General features: G+C 41.5%; 1 protein-coding gene across 1 annotated transcript in view; it reads left to right on the top strand.

Annotated features, from left to right (window-relative positions):
- ADGRG5 (adhesion G protein-coupled receptor G5) overlaps window positions 1-22377 on the top strand; it is a 769418-nt gene that overhangs the window by 113570 nt on the left and 633471 nt on the right. The window contains exon 2 of the mRNA XM_085637711.1: window positions 11994-12083. Within this exon, the coding sequence (XP_085493837.1) occupies window positions 12017-12083 (67 nt within the window). The 5' untranslated portion in view covers window positions 11994-12016. The remainder of the gene's footprint in view (window positions 1-11993; window positions 12084-22377) is intronic.

Here is a 22377-nt window from a genome sequence, read left to right on the forward strand (position 1 = left end):
CATTCTCCTAAGAACACATTACAAAAGTTATTTTTTTTCACTACTCTTTTCCTTTTGCTTTTTGACTTCATTACATTGACTATTTTATCTAATGTACGGATCCTGTTCAAAATTAAAATGAATAGTTTTCTTTTTAATTCCAAAGCCTTTGCAACAATTGATTCAATATGTTTATTTTTCTTATAAAATATTGCTTTCTTCCTATATTTTTTCACGTCCTTTAGCAAATTGAACACCACTCTTCTCGGAAACATTTTTTTACGAATGTTTTGAAATTCAGTTTTTCTTTTTAAGTCATTCTTTCTTGCTTCTGATTGTACATTAGCATTTAGTAATTTCTTTCTATTTTCTTGTTGTTTTCTTCTTGAAACACTATTTGCAGTGGATATAGTTTGTACATTTTTTCTATGTTTGAGGATATTTAAAAAAAAATCCTTAGTCTGCTTACCAGAAGACTTTTTCTTTTTTCCAACATGAGGTTCTTCAACTAATTTCTGTTGTCCAGTTGTCTTCAAATATAGATGTTTTTGCTGTTCTTTTCTCTTTCTTGATTTTATAGGCATGTTTAATTTATTTCAGTGTTGTTCAGCAATACCTAAAGGAAACTAAAAAAAATACCTTTATGTAATTTAAATATATTACTATATTTTTTTTGAGCTTTTCAAATCCTATCATAAGAGCTGCCCCTTTCCTACGAGTGCAAGTCTTACAGAACAAGAGCAACACGAATTAAATCTCTGACAACAATTCCTGTGTCCAGACAGACTCATGGTGTGATTCTAGGCAGAAAACGATATTTGATTGGCAATTTCAAAGCACATTTACTACTGTGGAAGAGCAAGTCATAATTACTGTAACAGCCTGACACATTTTCCTTATAGTTTAGAGAGGCAGAAAAGAGCACATGTCCTAACAGCTACTTGAGACCATGAGCATGTGGAACCTGGGTGAGTGATTAGACTAGAGCAAAGGAAATGAGCCTTGGTGACGTTGAATGTGCTAGCGTTACACACTGCTATCTGAAATACCACACAGTGCTGAATAGTAAGCATGGGAATGCAGGAGAAGCAGCTGCCTGTGTGCTAAGAGTGTGTTTCTGGAGACTGTGTATTGTCAGGTGCAAGAGAGATCTGCATGGACGCTTGCACAACTGCATGAAGACTGCAGAGATGTATGTAAGATCACCTGTGGTAAGGGTTAATTGGAGTTTTGAACATATAGGAACTACCTCACCCATTGCAGGAGTGGAAGGAAAATCTACCCTGTTGTTTTCAAATGTGTTACCATTTGCCTCTTATCTATGAGATAGTGATTTGTGCTGAATGCTAACCATCACAGTTCAAGAAAACAAGCTGCCCCTTTCCTACGAGTGCAAGTCTTACAGAACAAGATCAACACGAATTAAATCTCTGACAACAATTCCTGTGTGCACACAGACTCATGGTGTGATTCTAGGCAGAAAACAATATTTGATTGGCAATTTCAAAGCACATTTACTACTGTGGTATAGCAAGTGATAATTACGGTAACAGCCTGACACATTTTCCTTACAGTTTAGAGAGGCAGAAAAGAGCACATGTCCTAACAGCTACTTGAGACCATGAGCATGTGGAACCTGGGTGAGTGATTAGACTAGAGCAAAGGAAATGAGCCTTGGTGATGTTGAATGTGTTAGCGTTACACACTGCTATCTGAAATACCACACAGTGCTGAATAGTAAGCATGGGAGTGCAGGAGAAGCAGCTGCCTGTGTGCTAAGAGTGTGTTTCTGGAGACTGTGTATTGTCAGGTGCAAGAGAGATCTGCATGGACACTTGCACAACTGCATGAAGACTGCACAGATGTATGTAAGATCACCTGTGGTAAGGGTTAATTGGAGTTTTGAACATGTAGGAACTACCTCACCCATTGCAGGAGTGGAAGGAAAATCTACCCTGTTGTTTTCAAATGTGTTAGCATTTGCCTCTCATCTGTGAGATGGTGATGTGTGCTGTATGCTAACCATCACAGTTCAAGAAAACAAGCTGCCCCTTTCCTACGAGTGCAAGTCTTACAGAACAAGGGCAACACAAATTAAATCTCTGACAACAATTCCTGTGTGCATACAGACTCATGGTGTGATTCTAGGCAGAAAACGATATTTGATTGGCAATTTCAAAGCACATTTACTACTGTGGTAGAGCAAGTGACAATTACTGTAACAGCCTAACACATTTTCCTTATAGTTTAGAGAGGCAGAAAAGAGCACATGTCCTAATAGCTACTTGAGACCATGAGCATGTGGAATCTCTGACAACAATTCCTGTGTGCACACAGACTCATGATGTGATTCTAGGCTCAAAACAGTATTCCTGGGTGATACCAGTACACCTTAACTTATGGTGAAGACATACTCCATAATATCTTACAAGTTCAAGGCAGTTAAATATCTGCCAAAACATAAAATGTAAAACACTACTTTAAAAGAAGAAACACATTTCTATTATTTATATCAAAATACACCACATACATCCCCTCTCAAATTCATAACTCACCTTTAAAAGTAGTTAGTTGAGAAAGAAATGTGCCACTCACACAGCAGATTATCAGAGCCAGAATCTCTGAGCTGTACTCCTCTCACCAAAACCACTAAATGGCAAAATTTCCCTCTCTTTTTTCACACATATACATGTTAAGCTTCCCACATTTTTTTAAATGGAAACACACATTTCTATTGGTTGCAAATTTCAAACCTTTCCAAATGATTCCTACCCCCAACATGACTTCTGGCTGCTACCATAGCAACAGATCATGGAACACTGGTGTGAGCAGAGAGGTCAGAAGTTCAGCACACAATGTTTCTAATCCAAAGAGCAAGAGTGCTTGACTTTTCAAACCTAACGGCATATCAAAAGTAATCTTCTGTGGGAACACATTTTTCTGAACCAATACAAAACATGCTTTTAAAAATTTAAACATACAGCCTAGTTTTTAGTGTTGAATGGTCTGAAACAGCCAATGAGCTCTTTTTATTAAAAAAAAAAGTATGTAAGCCTCCATTTTACAACTATCTTTCTTTTCATATTGCCATATTACTGAAAGACACCTTCTGAGTGCATCCATATCTCCTTGAAAGATGTTCACAGTGTGGATTGTAGGTCATAGCTATGTCTACTGGAGTAAAAAGTATGCAGAAAAAAGAGGTATTGTGAAAGACCTTGCTTTGCCAAATGTAGACATTAAATGGATTGGTCAGAGAGGGTTAAAGTGGCACCAATTAATGCCTTTGGTGAAATCCTTTCTACATCTCCCACAGCCTGACCTTATAATTGTGCACTGTGGTGGAAATGACCTAGGCACTTTAACTGGGGTAGGTCTGGAAATGCTTGTTCTACCGAGGCACAAGATGGCTGCCAACACTTCCTGATCTGGAGTGTTGACAGCCAATTAGAATACAGCTCGTGCACGGCAGGGTGCGCGCTGGGTGCGGGGAGGGTGCGCGGATCCTCAGAGGCCATAGATATATCTATCTTTTTAACTCAAATTTTCTCAGGAACTTCTGAACGGATTTACACCATTTAAGCAAAAAGCACGAGTCTGAACTGAACTACCTCTTTGCCAAATTTGGTGTAATTCCGTTCAGCAGTTCGGGCTGTAGCTGCGTCAACATGTCCTATGGGAAAATGCATGGGGAAAACGCGGTTTGGGACCCCCCTTTTTTCTCGGCCCCCGCTTGACGAATCACAGTGAAATTTTCAGGATAGGAGCGGACCGGAGCTGGCCAAAAGTTTGGAAAAGTTCGCGAAGATTCGTCAATCGGCGCCAACGTTATGCCAAATAGAATGCTGCAGATTTCCTATGGAAAATAGGTCCTAACTAGATCTACCTACTGGCGACCGCCAGTAGGTAATATATACACACACACATATATATATATATATATATATATATATATATATATATATATATATATATATATATATATATATTCACTGAAAAAACCATAGGTTTCACACATGTTATAGTTAGCTGTACATTTTACTTATAAAAAACCAATGAAATTCCCCCGTTATAGTTACTGTAGGCAACTATAACTCACGCGACCGTAATCCTCTGCTGATGCTAATACTGTATTTAGACACTTATTTGCCCATGTCTTCTTCCATTAAATTTTAGCTATACATATATTACAAATATTTTTTTTTCATAAAGACACATATGTCATCAGCAGAGGATTACGGTCCCGTGAGTTATAGTTGCCTACAGTAACTATAACGGGGGAATTTCATTGGTTTTTTATCAGTAAAATGTACAGCTAACTATAACATGTGTGAAACCTATGGTTTTTTCAGTGAATTTGCAAGGTTTTTTAAATGCTAATTCCTAACTATAACGTGTGTGAAACCTATGGTTTTTTCAGTGAATTTGTACGGTTTTTTAAATGCTTACTTTACGCCATTCGTGGCGTGCGCGCCCAGTTAACGCAGTTCGTTCCGTGCGCGCACATTATGCGGGATGGGCCATGTACGCACGACGCGCTTCGCGCACCGTGCGCACATGGGGGACATATAATGCGCATCGTTGTGAAATGTTTTGTTTATTATTTTCATTTGTTTGATATGCCATGCACAAATGGTGCCCTTAGGGCACCATTTGCACTTGGGGTGGGGAGAGTGTGGATAATTTATTTTTTTTTAAACCAATTTTTACCGTACGCGTACGATAAGCGTAATCGGCGTATATCACTGCTGGGTGAATATTATCTCAATAAACTGCCCCTTTACACATTTTTGGGCTTCATTTATGCTGCCCCACTCAGAGTGCGAGAGAGAAAATGGCGGCCGCCGCTTCCTGGTTTCGGCCGAATCGAATGTTTACTAAGATCTAAGAGCCAATCACCGCCAGTAGGTAATATATATCATTACCTACTGGCGGTCGCCAGTAGATAGTTATAGTTAGGACCACGTTTCCATAGGAAATCCGCAACATTCTATTTTGAATAACTTTGGCGCCGGTCGACGAATCCTCGCGAATTTTTCAAAATAGGTGGGGCGCTACGCTCCGCTCCTTCCCTGAAAGTCTCGGGGGGATTCGTCAAGCGGGGGCTGAGATAAAAGGGGGGTCCCAAAACGCGTTTTTCCCATGCATTTTTCCATAGGACCTTTAGACAGGGCTACAGCCCGAACGGCTGAACAGAATTACTAGAAATTTGGCAGAGAGGTAGTCCTCAGGTCAAGGAAGTGCCTTTTGTAGGTTTGGTGTAAATCTGTTCAGTAGATTCTGAGAAAATAGCCTTTAAATCAATATATATATCTGAGCCAGCTTACGGTGCGCTTACGGTACGCTTACCGTACGCGTACGGTGGCGTGCGCGAGCGCGATTCTGATTGGCTCTTAGATCTTAGTAAACATTCGAATCGGCCGAAACCAGGAAGCGGCGGCCGCCATTTTCTCTCTCGCACTGAGAGTGATTTCTAAAATATAAAGCCCAAAAACATGTAAAGGGGCTGTTTAGACATCTCCCACACACATAGCCATGTTGAGGGAGTCCCCAAAGATCCCCCAAGGCCAAAAACTGAATTTTTATTTTTTCGGTAATTTCGCCGATTACGCTTACCGTACGCGTACGGTAAAAAATTTATATAAAAAAAAAAATTATCCACACTCTCTCCACCCCGTGTGCAATTGGTGCCCGCAGCGCACCAATTGTGCAGGGCTTATTAGAGCTGAGATAAACTAAAATATTTAAAAAAAAAATAATAAAAAAAAAAATTATCCACACTCTCCCCACCCCGTGTGCAAATGGTGCCCGAAGGGACCATTTGTGCATGGCTTATAAAATATACGAAAAATTAAAATATTACCTTTCAAAACGAAGTGCATCATATGTCCTCCATGTGCGCACGGTGCGCGAAGCGCATCGTGCGTACATGGCCCATCTAGCGTAACGTGGGCACGCGGTGCGCATAGCGCACCACGTGCCCACCGTGCGTGCACGGCACTAACTGCGTAAAGTGGGCGCGCGGTGCGCGAAGCGCACCGCGTGCTCACTGTGCGCGCACGGTGCGCGAAGCGCAACGTGCGCGCACGGAGCGAACTGCGTTAAGTGGGCGCGCACGCCACGAATGGTGTAAAGTAACTTAGCATTTAAAAAACCGTACAAATTCACTGAAAAAACCATAGGTTTCACACACGTTATAGTTAGGAATTAGCATTTAAAAAACCTTGCAAATTCACTGAAAAAACCATAGGTTTCACACATGTCATAGTTAGCGGAAATTTTACTGATAAAAAAACAATGAAATTCCCCCGTTATAGTTAGTGCAGGCAACTATAACTCACGCGACCGCAATCTTCTGCTGATGACATATGTGTCTTTATGAAAAAAAAATATTTGTAATATATGTATAGCTAAAAATGTATGGAAGAAGACATGGGCAAATAAGTGTCTAAATACAGTATTAGCATCAGCAGAGGATTGCGGTCGCGTGAGTTATAGTTGCCTGCACTAACTATAACGGGGGAATTTCATTGTTTTTTTATCAGTAAAATTTCCGCTAACTATAACATGTGTGAAACCTATGGTTTTTTCAGTGAATATATATATATATATATATATATATATATATATATATATATATATATATATATATATATATATGTATATTATCTACTGGCGGTCGCCAGTAGATAGTTATAGTTAGGACCGTGTTTCCATAGGAAATCCGCAACATTCTATTTGGAATAACTTTGGCGCCGGTTGACGAATCCTCACGAATTTTTCAAAACTAATGGGGCGCTACGCTACGCTCCTACCCTGAAAGTCTCGGGGGGATTCGTCAAGTGGGGGCTGAGAAAAAAGGGGGGTCCCAAAACGCGTTTTCCCCATGCATTTTCCCATAGGACCTTTAGTCCGAGCTACAGCCCGAACGGCTGAACAGAATTGCTTGAAATTGGGCAGAAAGGTAGTCCTCAGGTCAGGGATGTGCCTTTTGCAGGTCTGGTGAGAAAATAGCATTTAAATCAATATATATATCTGTAAGCGCGCTCCGTGCGCTTACGGTAAGCTTACCGTACGCGTACGGTGCCGTGCGCGAGCTCAATTCTGATTGGTGGTTACATGACTGTAAACATTCGAATCGGTCGAAATCAGAAAGTATCGGCCGCCATTTTCTGTCTCTCGCACTGAAAAACAAAGGTTGATAACATGAAAAGGGGGCAACGAAGAGAGTTGCAGACCCCCTAGCGTTCGTCAGGGGGTTCACGAAGGACCAAAAAGTATGAAAAATAAATTTAATAATTTAAAAAAAAAATCGCGGAGTGCGCGTACGGTAAGCTTACCGTACGGTAAAAAAAAAAAAAAAAAAAAAATAGAATTAACAATCCCATTTAATATATAAATCTAAGGACCCCCAAGGGAGAAAAAAACAATTGATATTTTGTAAAAAATGGAGAGGCGAGCACGGTACGAAATGCGCAACGTGGGCGCTCGGTGCGCGAAGCGCACGGAGTGCCCACAGCGCGCGCACGGTGTGCGAAGCGCACCGTGCGCGCAAAAATTAAAAATAAATACATAACTTAGCATTTAAAAAACCGTACAAATTCACTGAAAAAACCATAGGTTTCACACACGTTATAGTTAGGAATTAGCATTTAAAAAACCTTGCAAATTCACTTAAAAAACCATAGGTTTCACACAAGTTATAGTTAGCTGTACATTTCACTCGTAAAAAACCAATGAAATTCCACGTTATAGTTAGATCAGGTAACTATAACTTGCGCGACCGCAATGCACAATGTGTCATTTCAGATGTCATCATTGATGTCATGAGTGATGTCACTGACCATGTCATAAGTGATGTAATATGTGACGTCATCAGCAGTGCATTGCGGGGGCGCAAGTTATAGTTACCTGATCTAACTATAACGTGGAATTTCATTGGTTTTTTACGAGTGAAATATACAGCTAACTATAACTTGTTTGAAACCTATGGTTTTTTAAGTGAATTTGCAAGGTTTTTTAAATGCTAATTCCTAACTATAACGTGTGTGAAACCTATGGCTTTTTCAGTGAATATGTATATATATCTCATCTCATCCTTTGCTGGACACGTGAGGATTGTGTGTGATGTTATGGGCGGCGCCGGTCCAGCGCCGTTTTACAGAGACTGCACCACCTCGCCAAACGCAGATTGAAGCGTAGGGGGTCCTGGTCTGCCCTACATTACGTCCTTACCGGGAGTCTTCAGGCATGGATGCCGATATTTAGAACATGGTTATTGCGACCCAATGTGGGATTAATTTGAAGATAGCTGTTGCCCTGAACTATGATGACCAGAATACACCTGGATGGTTGCTATTGGCTGTTGGCCCAGGTGAGGGAGGAGCCAACGATATGAAAGGACAAAAGCACAGATACTTACGCAATTTCCCCATAAAGAAGGTCAGGAGACCGAAACGCGTAGGGACAACATCATGTTCTGGTTTTAATAAATGCAAGATCACTGAAGGCCGAGTGCGTCTCTCATCCTTTGCTGGACACGTGAGGATTGTGTGTGATGTTATGGGCGGCGCCGGTCCAGCGCCGTTTTACAGAGACTGCACCACCTCGCCAAACGCAGATTGAAGCGTAGGGGGTCCTGGTCTGCCCTACATTACGGACTTACCGGGAGTCTTCAGGCATGGATGCCGATATTTAGAACATGGTTATTGCGACCCAATGTGGGATTAATTTGAAGATAGCTGTTGCCCTGAACTATGATGACCAGAATACACCTGGATGGTTGCTATTGGCTGTTGGCCAGGTGAGGGAGGAGCCAACGATATGAAAGGACAAAAGCACAGATACTTACGCAATTTCCCCATAAAGAAGGTCAGGAGACCGAAACGCGTAGGGACAACATCATGTTCCGGTTTTAATAAATGCAAGATCACTGAAGGCCGAGTGCGTCTCTCATCCTTTGCTGGACACGTGAGGATTGTGTGTGATGTTATGGGCGGCGCCGGTCCAGCGCCGTTTTACAGAGACTGCACCACCTCGCCAAACGCAGATTGAAGCGTAGGGGGTCCTGGTCTGCCCTACATTACGGACTTACCGGGAGTCTTCAGGCATGGATGCCGATATTTAGAACATGGTTATTGCGACCCAATGTGGGATTAATTTGAAGATAGCTGTTGCCCTGAACTATGATGACCAGAATACACCTGGATGGTTGCTATTGGCTGTTGGCCCAGGTGAGGGAGGAGCCAACGATATGAAAGGACAAAAGCACAGATACTTACGCAATTTCCCCATAAAGAAGGTCAGGAGACCGAAACGCGTAGGGACAACATCATGTTCCGGTTTTAATAAATGCAAGATCACTGAAGGCCGAGTGCGTCTCTCATCCTTTGCTGGACACGTGAGGATTGTGTGTGATGTTATGGGCGGCGCCGGTCCAGCGCCGTTTTACAGAGACTGCACCACCTCGACAAACGCAGATTGAAGCGTAGGGGGTCCTGGTCTGCCCTACATTACGGACTTACCGGGAGTCTTCAGGCATGGATGCCGATATTTAGAACATGGTTATTGCGACCCAATGTGGGATTAATTTGAAGATAGCTGTTGCCCTGAACTATGATGACCAGAATACACCTGGATGGTTGCTATTGGCTGTTGGCCCAGGTGAGGGAAGAGCCAACGATATGAAAGGACAAAAGCACAGATACTTACGCAATTTCCCCATAAAGAAGGTCAGGAGACCGAAACGCGTAGGGACAACATCATGTTCCGGTTTTAATAAATGCAAGATCACTGAAGGCCGAGTGCGTCTCTCATCCTTTGCTGGACACGTGAGGATTGTGTGTGATGTTATGGGCGGCGCCGGTCCAGCGCCGTTTTACAGAGACTGCACCACCTTGCCAAACGCAGATTGAAGCGTAGGGGGTCCTGGTCTGCCCTACATTACGGACTTACCGGGAGTCTTCAGGCATGGATGCCGATATTTAGAACATGGTTATTGCGACCCAATGTGGGATTAATTTGAAGATAGCTGTTGCCCTGAACTATGATGACCAGAATACACCTGGATGGTTGCTATTGGCTGTTGGCCCAGGTGAGGGAGGAGCCAACGATATGAAAGGACAAAAGCACAGATACTTACGCAATTTCCCCATAAAGAAGGTCAGGAGACCGAAACGCGTAGGGACAACATCATGTTCCGGTTTTAATAAATGCAAGATCACTGAAGGCCAAGTGCGTCTCTCATCCTTTGCTGGACACGTGAGGATTGTGTGTGATATATATATATATATATATAAACACATTACCAAGGTACATGTATTTGGAGTTAGGTATGGAGAATCTAGACCTACTTACCTGTCAATGTTTTATTTTCGATATTTTGTTCTCGATATTGTGTGTCATAGTTATTGTGGTGTCGATATTCAGGGTGCACACCACTGCTAGGTGTTAACTCAAAGGTATGGTGATATCTCTGCCCATCATTTTATATTAATAGCAGAGGTATTTGGCATGTAATTGAAAGCATCCTATTTGACAGGATTTATAAGAATTAGAGATTCATGAACGTTGGATCCAGGTACACACAATATGTGCTTTAAAAGCCATTTAGCAAAGGGCACTCCGTTTGGTCTATTGAGCCTCAGGAGGCTATTACAGTGAGCTTGACTGATGGTGCACTAAATAGCACAACCAAGATCAAAGACACATTCTAACTTGGCTACATGGCTTTCAGGAGGGCTGACTTTGCCAGGTCTCCTATGCTTGCCAATTCCCTAATGCAATTACATAATTATGTATGTATTTACAGAATTAATTGTGTATGTAATTTTGTAACGCAGAGTAAAGAGCCCTGAAGGCGAAACAGAAATGTGTCTGCACAAACACTTGACCCTCATTGCTGTTTATCTGCTCTGCCTCACAACTATGATAAGTGTCTGTGAAGTAAAATGAGACCCCCTAAGATCCATGAAGTAATAACACGTGAGCAAATAACAATAGCATTGAGTGTTGGGTATGTTTTAGCCTCTGATAATGACATTAATAAGTTACTAAGGTTTTTTCAGTTCTATGTTTTAAAAGTTCATCCAGTCCAGGTTTTTTCATTGCAATCTGACAACTTCAGATTGGCCATGTGGTTCATTGAGCAATACCCAAAGGGTTGTTCCAAGTCAAAGGCCAGTAATGAGCTGGACTTTCCCAGGGTAGAACTTTTAATGGAATGTGTAGTGATTGATTATTAAAATGTGCTTGTGTTGCCCCCACCCCACACCACTCGCATTAGCACATACTGTTTCAGCACTTTTTCATGAAACAATGACATTAGGCCGCTCCTGTGGGCAGAACATGTGTGGACTTAGTGTTAAAAGCTCGCATTTTCTTGCTTAGGATGACTTTCTCCTAGTGGCTTCCATACGTGACTTCCATTGTCCCACTCTTAGGCCAGAAAGCTTTGAAATATTGCTTGGAAATGGGGGCCTCAAGGGTGAAGCAATGCTTCTCTCCTTTTTCAATATAAGTCAGCCGGGATATTCTGCCCAGAGCCAGATGTAGAAAATGACTAAATGAGAGATGACCCTGGGCCATCTCGATAGAAGCTTACCTGATGAAAAAGAGTTAACTTATTTTGCCACTTTCACTTTGAGGACTTAAGTGTCATGGAAAAAGGCAAGTAAATTGGCTTTAGAGGTCTCTCCAAGAGGGCTAGTTCTTTCCACTCAGTCTTGTAGGAAGGCAGGCTTTCAACTTGCCTATACAGCAGATGCTAGGATGTCCTTTGTTGCTCCATCAGGGCCAAACCAAAACCATTTTTTTCAGGTTGTCATTCTAAATAAGTGTCAGACACTTAGTCAGTAGTTAGCGAGAAAATCTGTTATCAATACAGTCCTTATGGTTCAGTGTTACAATCCACTACTGTATGCTGCTCTATGTGTGAGATAAGGAGAGAAATCTCATCGCTTGGAAGGAGGCAAGGTAGCTTTGCAACCTAATCATAGCCTGTGTGTCTCCCTTAGGACACTCTTCTACTGTGGTATCCATGGACCTTCAAGGGATACTGGCTGCTTATCTACTTCTGTACTTGACACAAGCGCAGGATTGCAAAGGTAAGTGGATTTGTTATGGGGGGTGGGCTTTAGTTGAAGAAAAGAGACACCAAAAGAGAGTTCCAACTGTGATACATGGCATATTAACATCCCAACACATGTTTACTCTACCCTGGAATCCACATGTATAATTCTTTAGACTCTGGGCATGACCTTAATCTTACATTCCAGGCAAACATGATCCAGTTCCATCTTAAATGCTAGACCTCAAAGTCCCTGCCTCTACACTTCCTCCCATACCTGCACTCATCACATCTCACACCAGGCACTGTGCACGGAGATGTGATCATCAGTGTTGGAACCTGAAGGATTGGTTTTGATCACGGGCAGTTTACCCATTTGCGTAGTATCAATGCTTCTCAGTAACTCGCATTATTTCAATGAGGCACCTGTGCACATGCCTTGGAATGAGTCAAAGGCAAACCTGTACCATCTTTGCAAAGTTCCAAACTACATTGAAACTGGACTAATGACCTCTTGTGACTGATCGTTATTTTTTTTTTACTTCCATTGCTCCAAATTCTGTCCCGCCTCCTCTATAAACTTCTGTCTCGCCTAGTTCCCTAGTGCCCTATTCATCTATATCTACTACTCTCATCTTCTGACCTCCACATCTCTCAAGCTGTCTTTAATATCCAGCTATACCTCCTCCTCCTTTCACAATCTTTAGTCTCCTTTTCAGCTTCATCTCTGTCTCTCTTTTTCTTACTCCCCACTTTCCAATTTGTCCCTTTACCAACTAGTTATCCCATGCTATTTAGAGTTAGGTGAAACACCAGGTTTACATCGGTGGCATCTCTGCTATCTCCACCAGTGGAAACCACTGTCCTGGCAGCCTGACTGGGGTCCACCAGGTCTCAATGACAGCTGTCCTTCCCTGATGAGGGTGAGGCAACCAAAACAAATTTTCCCTGCCCATGTCTTACATAGGATGCATGGCGGACACAGGTAGGAAAAATGCAGGAAGGCCCAAAGCTCAGGGGTAACAATCCCAGACATTTGGCACCTTTTGTTGGTAGAGAAAGCAAACTCCTGCAACATGAGGTCGAGGCAAATAACATAGAAACACTAACCAAATATTACTGTTTAAGCATGAAGCTTCTTTTTAAACTTTGTGAAAGCCAGGACAAAGTACAGAGAAAAACTGCAGTCAGAAGTGAAAATATTACAGTAAATAATTTGAGGACTATAATGATAGTTCAAGTGTAAGCAATGGACTGTGCTTTATGCATATATTAAGGAATTAAACTTTTCAATGGGGTTCAAGCCATTTCAGTGCTGTTGCATTTCAGAATCTAAAGGCTTTCAGCTTTGTTCAATCGTGCTTGCAAGTCCCTCCACATTGGGGTTCGGTTATTAGTTCATTGGCTTGCTAGCGTATGTATGTATGTTTGTTGTAGTTCTCCGTGAAGTGTGTGATCAAGAGTGTTGACATAACCCTACAGCTGCTTCTGCTTTGATATTGGCATTGTCGTGTTGCAATTTTTTTAGTAGTCTGCCCAACATAGATATGATTACAGTAACAGCCGATGGCATAGGTAACATTACTGGAGTTGCAGTTGGTGTAACTCCTGAGGGCGTATGTAATTCCACTATGTGTGAATTTTTAGGTGTTAACAGTGGAGCCACACATAATACAATTTCCAAATCAATAGTGACCAATGATTTTGGTAAGACTCAACATCGATTTATAGTCGGTGGAGTTATTTTTTAGCTTTTCCATACCAGCACGATTAAGGTGGTCTCAAATTTTCTCAAAGAACTGGAAACCATTGCGGAACCTGAGAAAAAGGTTCCAGAAAGTGATGCATGAAGATATACCAAATCAGCTTTGGAAAAACTAAATAGACCCATTGCTAAGTTTAATGCTTTTGAATAGAGCAATAAATTGAATAAGATACAGAAGGATATCACTAACTACAGGAAAGAGAAGACTTATCCCCTACTTCTAGATGAATATTACACCTCCCCACAACAACAACAAGGAACAACAACACTTAGGCCCTGGAAGAGGTATAAAAACCGAAATTCATTACATTTTCAGTCATCGGGCAGTTCTAGAGACAACTCAATACAAGCAATACCATGGGCTATAACCCTTTTTGAGGAATAAGTATCAAAGGCAGAGACAGAGGATGTGGTTGAAGTCAACCCCAGAACTTCCAAAAAGGTCAGAGACAAACAAGGAAGACATTTGACAATTTGGGCCCTCCGCAGTAGATTCATTATCTGAAGGGTATTAGATACATATACAAACATACCAGAAACCATCCATTTTTTGAGTATTTTAAACCACACTCTGTATTTTACAGGCAACTCCTTACTCACTCTGGGTCTTTCATTTGCCCCTAACTAATTTTTCGTTTTCAAAATCCATCTAGACCTATTATAATTCTTCAGGAAGTTCTGCCTTAGGTGATTCTTTATGGACAACGTGCAAACTGAGAGCTGTAACCCCACCAACTTGAGGCCACCCTCTATGTTAAACTCTCCCCGTAACATACACACTATCAAACTATTGACATTTAGGAAGTTTGTTCCCCAAGAAATTAATGTATTGAAATCAGACCATGAGTGCATACCCTATAACATCACCCTTGAGGAAAGATAGGTTAAGTTTAATCTTAAGAAGAAAGAGTCCATCATTATCAAGGCATCTAACATGGTAGGTGGTATTGTGGTGCAAGACATCACAGCCTCTAAAGATGGAATTATGAGACAACCGAGTAATCTTGATTATTACAAACCACTGAACAGTAATCCTTTGTGTCGGAGTCAGAATACCATCAAAGAAATAACCTTGGAAGCTAAAATTCGAACTTCTTGAGTAAAACATTATTTGAGTTCCTAAATACCAAATTTTTAATTTTCCAGTACTATAATCTCCCCATAATTCACAAAAATTGCATTAGTTCTGATGATGACCTCTCAGCCATTATGGGTTAAAAGCCCTTCGACATACACCACAATGTGAACAAATGCATCTAAGAGTTTTACTGGTGTATGAAAGTTTGCAATCCTTGAACTGTACAAACCTGTGTATTTCTACTGCTGCTCTATTGGCTCTTTTTTTATTATACCCACTATTGTACCGGTTTATTGTCACTCATTGTGTGTTCCCTTAAGCACACAGCTCTGTTCTTGGTACACTGAAAACTTTAATGAATTTAAATAAAATTGCATATACAGGTTCACCAGGATTTCCCATATTCTTTAGCATTGTTGTTAGACTTGAGTTATGAATCTTTGTGCATAATTGCATGTTTAAATTGATTGTCCCATTAGGACCTTTTGTATTTATTTCTGATTGACATAAGAGTAAAATTAGACATCACTGTCATAGAAAGACACCTGCAGCCCAAACCACCACTGGTAAACACAAGGACCAGCATATATATAGTCTGAGGTCTAAAAATGCTTCTTGGAATGCACTATCTGTCACAGAACGTGAGACACCAAGTGACATGTGTTCACCACAGGCTCTGGATCTGTAATGCTTGTGTGCTTCAGCACGCCAGAATACCTGTGGGTGATGCTCTTCACACTCAGTGTAATCCTGTACCAGGTTTATAGAATACTTGAATAATATGCTGTACTCTTCAATAAAATGCCACATTTGTCAGGACCCAGACTTGAGTTGTTACTGAGCTGCTAGTTACTTCATACAGGCCAGATGCTGCCACGCAGTTGCATTGGATATCTGCTCTCTGTCATACTGCATGTATCAATGTAAATTCTTCCTAGTAGCAGCCCGTATTTGGGACGAGTGGCAGGGCGGGCAGGTGAGCAGGGGTTGGGGGGCTGAGGAGGGGGCATAGGGATCGCACAAGGAGGGGGGCAAAAAAAATCTTGCCTTCAGCCGGCTTCGTCCTGCATTTCGCTCCTCTGCTGCTTCAGACAGGTACATGCTCCCAGAATACCCTGCGACCAATCCTGAAGGTGCTCTCACATGAGAAAAGCTTCAGGATTGATGCTCCAGGACAGACTGGGAGCCTGTGTGTGCTCACTCCAACCACAGCAATGCAGCTGGGGCTGGAGAGAGGTTCACTGTGCATGATGGGTTGGCTGGCCTGAGACAGCCGGCCAAACCATCATGTGCAGTTAAGCGAGTGCGCCACCACGCCCCTCAGTGCCATCATCCCCCAGGCCCCACCCACAAGACTCAGCACGAAAGGAGAAATAAAGCAACACGAGTGCCTTTTTCCCCCTTTCCTGCCATTTTTGGAAAGGGCTACGCTCCTCTGCTATAGCGGAGGAGCCGTCGCTGTTTCTTTCTACAATATATTTCCGAGTTAAATCCTGAGTTACGAATTCTCCTTGCCTACGCACCATTTTTTCCCCTTGCTTTATCCATGAGGGAGTGTTAACAAGTTATGGTAGAGGGTTTGGTGTTAGCACTGTTTGCTACTCATGAGTCGTGGCCAACATTGACCCTACCATACAGCCTGTGGCAATGTGACACTGGCAAATACTGTTCCACCGCTACCAAAAGGCAGTGTTAAGTTGTTATTGTTATACAGGCATAGTAAAGTGACAATGTTAGAGGTAAATCTAGGCCTCTTCCCACCTGAAGACAAACTGGAGAATCTAGTGCAAAACATTATCTGTACAACCAAGCGGGTCAAGGTATCTCCAAACTTTTATCTATTGTTAACTTGATCATGATTATATTTGCGTGTGTTGCATTAGAGAAATGTTAATGATATAGAGAAATGTTACGGTTAATGCAGTCTCTTGGTAGACTATCAAAATCAGTGGAGCTATGCACGAATGTGCTGCCAAACCTGAGTTTTTCTATTACAGGGTGAGGGTGTAGTACCAGAATATTTGATTTTAAATATTGTGCTACAAAACTATTGTAAAATATTGTAGCAGAAAGACTGATGACTAAATTAGCAACAAGGTAAGTATACGTAGGTAAGTACACGTTTCCTATTCAATACTCCACATATAGGCACCTTCATGATATATATTGTCAGGGTACTTTGCTGCTTAGACAAGGAGATATGAAAAGTAAATCTATACTTAATAATATAGGTACATGCATGATATTTTAGTTTGCTGCAATACTCTTATAGCACAATATTTATGTAGTACATATTCTAACATACAACCACAGTGAAGCCGGGGCCAGGAATCTTTATTGAAGGCTTTAGCAGCATTGATAGTTACGAGCCAGTGTCAAACTTATCTGAGTGATTCTTATCTTATGGCTAACAATGGTTGTAAGGCTCGCGAATTAAAGATTATATTAACCTAATTATTTAAGTGACTTTCTGCTTATTTTCTGCGGATTATCTAGGATATTATGGGATTTGTGGATTTTTGGCAGATTTTGTAAACACCAATAACCATCTCATGAGTCATTAGATATATTATGCGAGTAGGAAAGCAGTTCAGTCCACAGAGTATCTGAAAATATGTCTAGAAGCAAGCAAAGACATCAGCCAGGCCTGGTTTCTTTCCCACAACAAGAATCCATATAGCCCTTGTGATTTTTGCCATCTTGTTAGGTGAGTTTAAGAAGGCTCTGTCTTTGGGGTTTATTACAGAAGAATTAAATTACTTTATTTATAAGCCTATTTTATCCTGAAATACTCCTAAGTGGTCTGAGTAAAATTTACAACAGCACAAGTCTAGAATTTTATAAAGCACAAAACCTTTTAACTCTCAGCGGTGTGATCGAAGAATAAATATTCTTAGCTCTGTTTGTTGCCTCATTATGGAACAATATTTAATTAGGTTGTTCTTGTACTCACCAGTGAGCCATACGTTAAATTCTAACAATTATGCAGAGCAGTATAAAAGTTAGAAGTAATAGTGAAGACTATTCTTCATTGATGATCGTCTTTCTGTTTCTTTGATTCATTTATAGTCTATATTTTTTCAAACTACAAGTTGGTGGGTTTCTATAGTAGGGATTGTACATAGTATGATGGAGTTCAATCAACATCTGTTTTGCCCCTTCCCAGCCTATACGTTTGGGGCTTTTTAAATAATAGTTGCGCGTGGTGCATTGAACCTGTGAAGAAAGGGCTGCAACTACGATAGCAGCCATCAAGGTTTGTGTTATTGATTCTATATAGGAAGATTGCTGGATTTTCGCAAAGAATGTGGGAGCCAGCCTGCACTCTAAGTTGATCTAGTCCTAGACTGTAAGGGAAGTATAAGCTGCAGTCTGTTGTATGGCACAGACAGGTCTTTCTTCCTGGACTGCAATTTTTTGCAGGCCAGGAAGACTCACAGTCTCTATGCTAGAGGTAAACTGCACTTCAGGCCACCTGGCTTATACACAGACTTTGCCTATTTCCTAAAAAATCATTTGTGTTGCTGCGTCATCTTTTTATGTTGCCTAAAAGTAGTTGCAGATCTTGACAGAATATGTTTAGTATTATTTTTTAATATATTTTATTGATTCCTAACAAGACTGGCATTCGAATATAAAAGTTTAATATTTTAGGAACAGCAGTGATTGTGAATACAAATTAGTATTCATAGACAATAACGTGTAAGACCAGACTTGCTTTCTAGCATGTGATATAACACAGAGCTTTAAAGGAATAGTAAACTGAACAGCAGGCACGGCACCCATGGCCCATATTATATTGTATAGAAGTAGTGCCATCAAAAACATAAGAAGTCCCGTGAGACCAGCCAGTCTCCACGCTATACTCATATTTAGCACAAAGAGTAAAGGTTGAAGCTCCACATGTCAACTACACAAATATTAGTTTGTTAGATCACTTGCCTACAGGGGTTTATATTCAGAAATAGTGGGTAGATTAGGCTTGATTGTTCCCAATCAGTCAGATTTACCTGCTTCCCAGCCCTGTAAGCAAAATATCTAAACACCATTCCCTACACCTTGGCCCACTTATGAACGACATCTCGCCAAACCGTCACCAATTGGGATGTGGCGACTTCCAGCAAAGGGCAATACTCTCTACTTGATCATCACAGCTAAGTAAATGAAGGGAGTTATAGTGTTGACTCCTTCGGATCTGGGCATGGGGCCCAACAAATTTGCTTGAGGTGTGTCTAGCCATGGTCTGTTTGTCCACTTCTGGATAAACCCTTCTGTAAGATCCTTTAAACAACTGAAAGGATCACGAAGGAGGCAGGTAGATGTGCAGAAATTCAGGTTTATTTCAGAGTAAGAAGAAACCCATCAAGATCCCAGCCAGTACTGGTAACAGCCACTAGTCCTTTGAACCAACATAATTCTATCACCTGGGATACTAGGACTGGTCATGGAATCCCTAGAAGCCATGACACCATGGCATCAGAAGAAGCAAGGATGTACAGATGCCACACACCTTCCCCCGTTAACACAAAAAGAAAAACTTGTGAAAAGAGAAGAGAGAAGATAAAAGCAAGAACAAACAAACAGGAGAAAAGTACAAGAACAAATTTCAAGATACTAAGGGCCTCATGTAGGAAGCCAAATACCGGTCGGTAACGGCCGATTTTCGGTAATTATACCGTTACCGACCGGTATTTTGGCTTTTGAGATGTAGGGGGAGAATTTCATGATTCGGTATTTACCGAATCGGTAATATTACCGATTCGGTAAATTTACCGATTCGGTAAATACCGAATCATGAAATGAGATGTAGGGGGAGTGTGTGGTGGGTGTGGGGATTCGTTATTTACCACCAACTAAAGGTTGGTGGTAAATGACGAATAGGTGACAAAAAGCATTTTTGTGCACGTTTAAGTGTGCAATGTGGCAGACATACATGCCCTTAGGGCATGTATGTGCGCCACATGTGCACACATGGCCGAATCAGGGGTGCAACAGGGTGTCAATGTGACACCCTGCCACCCTTGCATGTGCTCCCCCATTACCGAATTGGTATTTACCGATTCGGTAATGAGGCATACCTTCCCATCAATGGGAAGGTATGCCTCATTACCGAATCGGTAAATACCAATTCGGTAATTACCGAATTTTTCCGAATCGGTAATATTTACCGACTCATTACCTACATTGCATTTACCACTTCATAAATACCGAATCGGTATGATTCGGTATTTATGAAGTGGTAAATGCAAGCCCACCTACATAAGGCCCAAAGTTAAGTCTTAACAATCCTAGAGGACACATGTGGGTTAGCAAAATTGGCAGTATTAACAATCTTTCCAGACACTGAACGCCCAGAACACTCTGCTTCTGTGTACACAGAGATCCTGTTCAAATTCCATACTCTATGATCTTGAGTTCTAACAGCATTTTTAAAAATCTGTATGACCCGTATGGGTATAGAGAACTTAACTTTGGACCCAGGATGTCTGATAACAACTAAGTCACCAACCAAGACCATGCTATTCTTTGTGGATTTCCTTGAATCAAAGTACAATTTTCTGGAAAGACACTTGGCTTCTTCTTTCTTACGCCAGTCAGTGAAAAAGAGGAAGAAGCAGTTTCTTCTAAATGTCTCACCCAAGAGGACTCAATCAAGGTACAAGAGACCTACCTCTGAACAGAACAAAAGATGACTTCCCAGTCTTGCTATGTGGAGTCATCCTATAGCTTTCCACTTTTTTAAGAACTTCCTCCTTCCAATTGAAACTAACAGTCTTGGCCCAAGAGATAGTTTCCTTCAATACCCCTTTGAACCTCTCAACGACTCCATTTGTCTCTGGGTGGTAAAGAGAACATTTCTTGTGCCTGATACCTCGACCTTTAAGGAATGCCTCCATCTCACGCAAGACTAACTGCACCCTGTTATCTGTGAGAATGGTTTCCTGATACCCTTCTTTGGCCATGAGGGATTCTAGAAATTTAAGAAGACTCACAGTCTCTATGCTAGAGGTAAACTGCACTTCAGGCCACCTGGAGAAAAGATCTATTAGTACCATGATGAAAACTTGTTGACCATTTGAATGGACTGGACCTAGTATGTCCAACGCCACCTCTTTCCAGGGCCCACTGGGAAGATCCCTGATTACTATAGGCTGAACCCTTGTTACCTTAGACTTCTCACTTGTGGAGCACACCATGCAATCTCTCACAACTCTCTCCACGTGTCCATGTGTAGGTCCATACCTGGTCACCAATAAGAGGACCGAAGTCTCTCCTTGGTTTTTGGCATGCCAGAATGTGATCTGTGGGCAAAATCGATTAAGGTTTGGCGAAGTTTAGTTGGTGGAACAAGCCTCGTTCCACGTAGCAGCACACCATCATCAACAGATATCTCATCCTTAAGACCCCAAAACTTGGCAGCCTCTTCTGATGCTTGTGTCTTTGAGTGCCAACCTTTATGAATTAGTGATAACACCTCTGAAAGAACAGGATCAGAAGATAGCTCAAGTCGCCACGGATGCTCATCAACGATATTTTCACCAACTTCACACACATGAATATCATTGTTATCACAATCTTCATCAACAACATCCTTTTCAACTTCTCCCACTAGCCTTGATAAAGTATCAGCTATGCCATTCTCTACCCCAGGAATGTATCTGATATCAAAATCATACTCCTGGAGGGCTATGACCCATTTTGTTATTCTACTAGAGACCAGATCAATACCTTTTTTAAAAAAAAGTTTCACAAAGAGCCTTATGATCAGTTTTTACCAAAAACTTGGTACCCCACAAAAACTTCTTAAGCTTTTTAATTGCCCAAAACACTGCAAAGGCCTCCCGTTCAATAACGGAGTACCGAGACTCGGCGTCTTTGAGAGCACGAGAAAGAAACATAATAGTCTTCATTCCCCCTTCACCTTCTTGTTGAAGGACAGCTCCCAAACCTTTGAGACTGGCATCCGTTGTAATAATGGATGTTTTAGAAGGATCAAAACTTTTAAGTTTAGAGGCATCACTAAGCTTTTTCTTGAGGGAAACAAACTCATGATCACACTTCTCGCACCACTTGAAATCTACACCCTTCCTCAAGAGGGCTCTCATAAAGCAACTGGTCTCAGCAACATTTTCAATGAAATTGTTATAATATTCAATAATTCCAAGGAACTTCATGAGCTCCTCCCTACTATAGTAGTGAGCAGACATGCCAGCAATGGTGTCAACCAAGTCAGCCTTAGGATCAATCCCCTCACCTTAAACTGTGTGTCCTAGGTAGTGGATGGAAGACGTACCAAATTGACATTTCTCAGCTTTGATGGTAAGATTGGCTTCACATAACTTACTTAAGACAACATTAAGACGATTCTCATGTTCATTATGATCTTCCCCAAACACAAGAATTTCGTCTTGATAGACACAAACCCCTTTACAGAATTTGAGAAGCTTTTCCATTACACGCTGAAAAACGGACGCCGCAGACACAAGG

The sequence above is a fragment of the Triturus cristatus genome, chromosome 12, assembly GCF_964204655.1.
Source record: "Triturus cristatus chromosome 12, aTriCri1.1, whole genome shotgun sequence".
NCBI classification, from domain to species: Eukaryota; Metazoa; Chordata; class Amphibia; order Caudata; family Salamandridae; genus Triturus; species Triturus cristatus.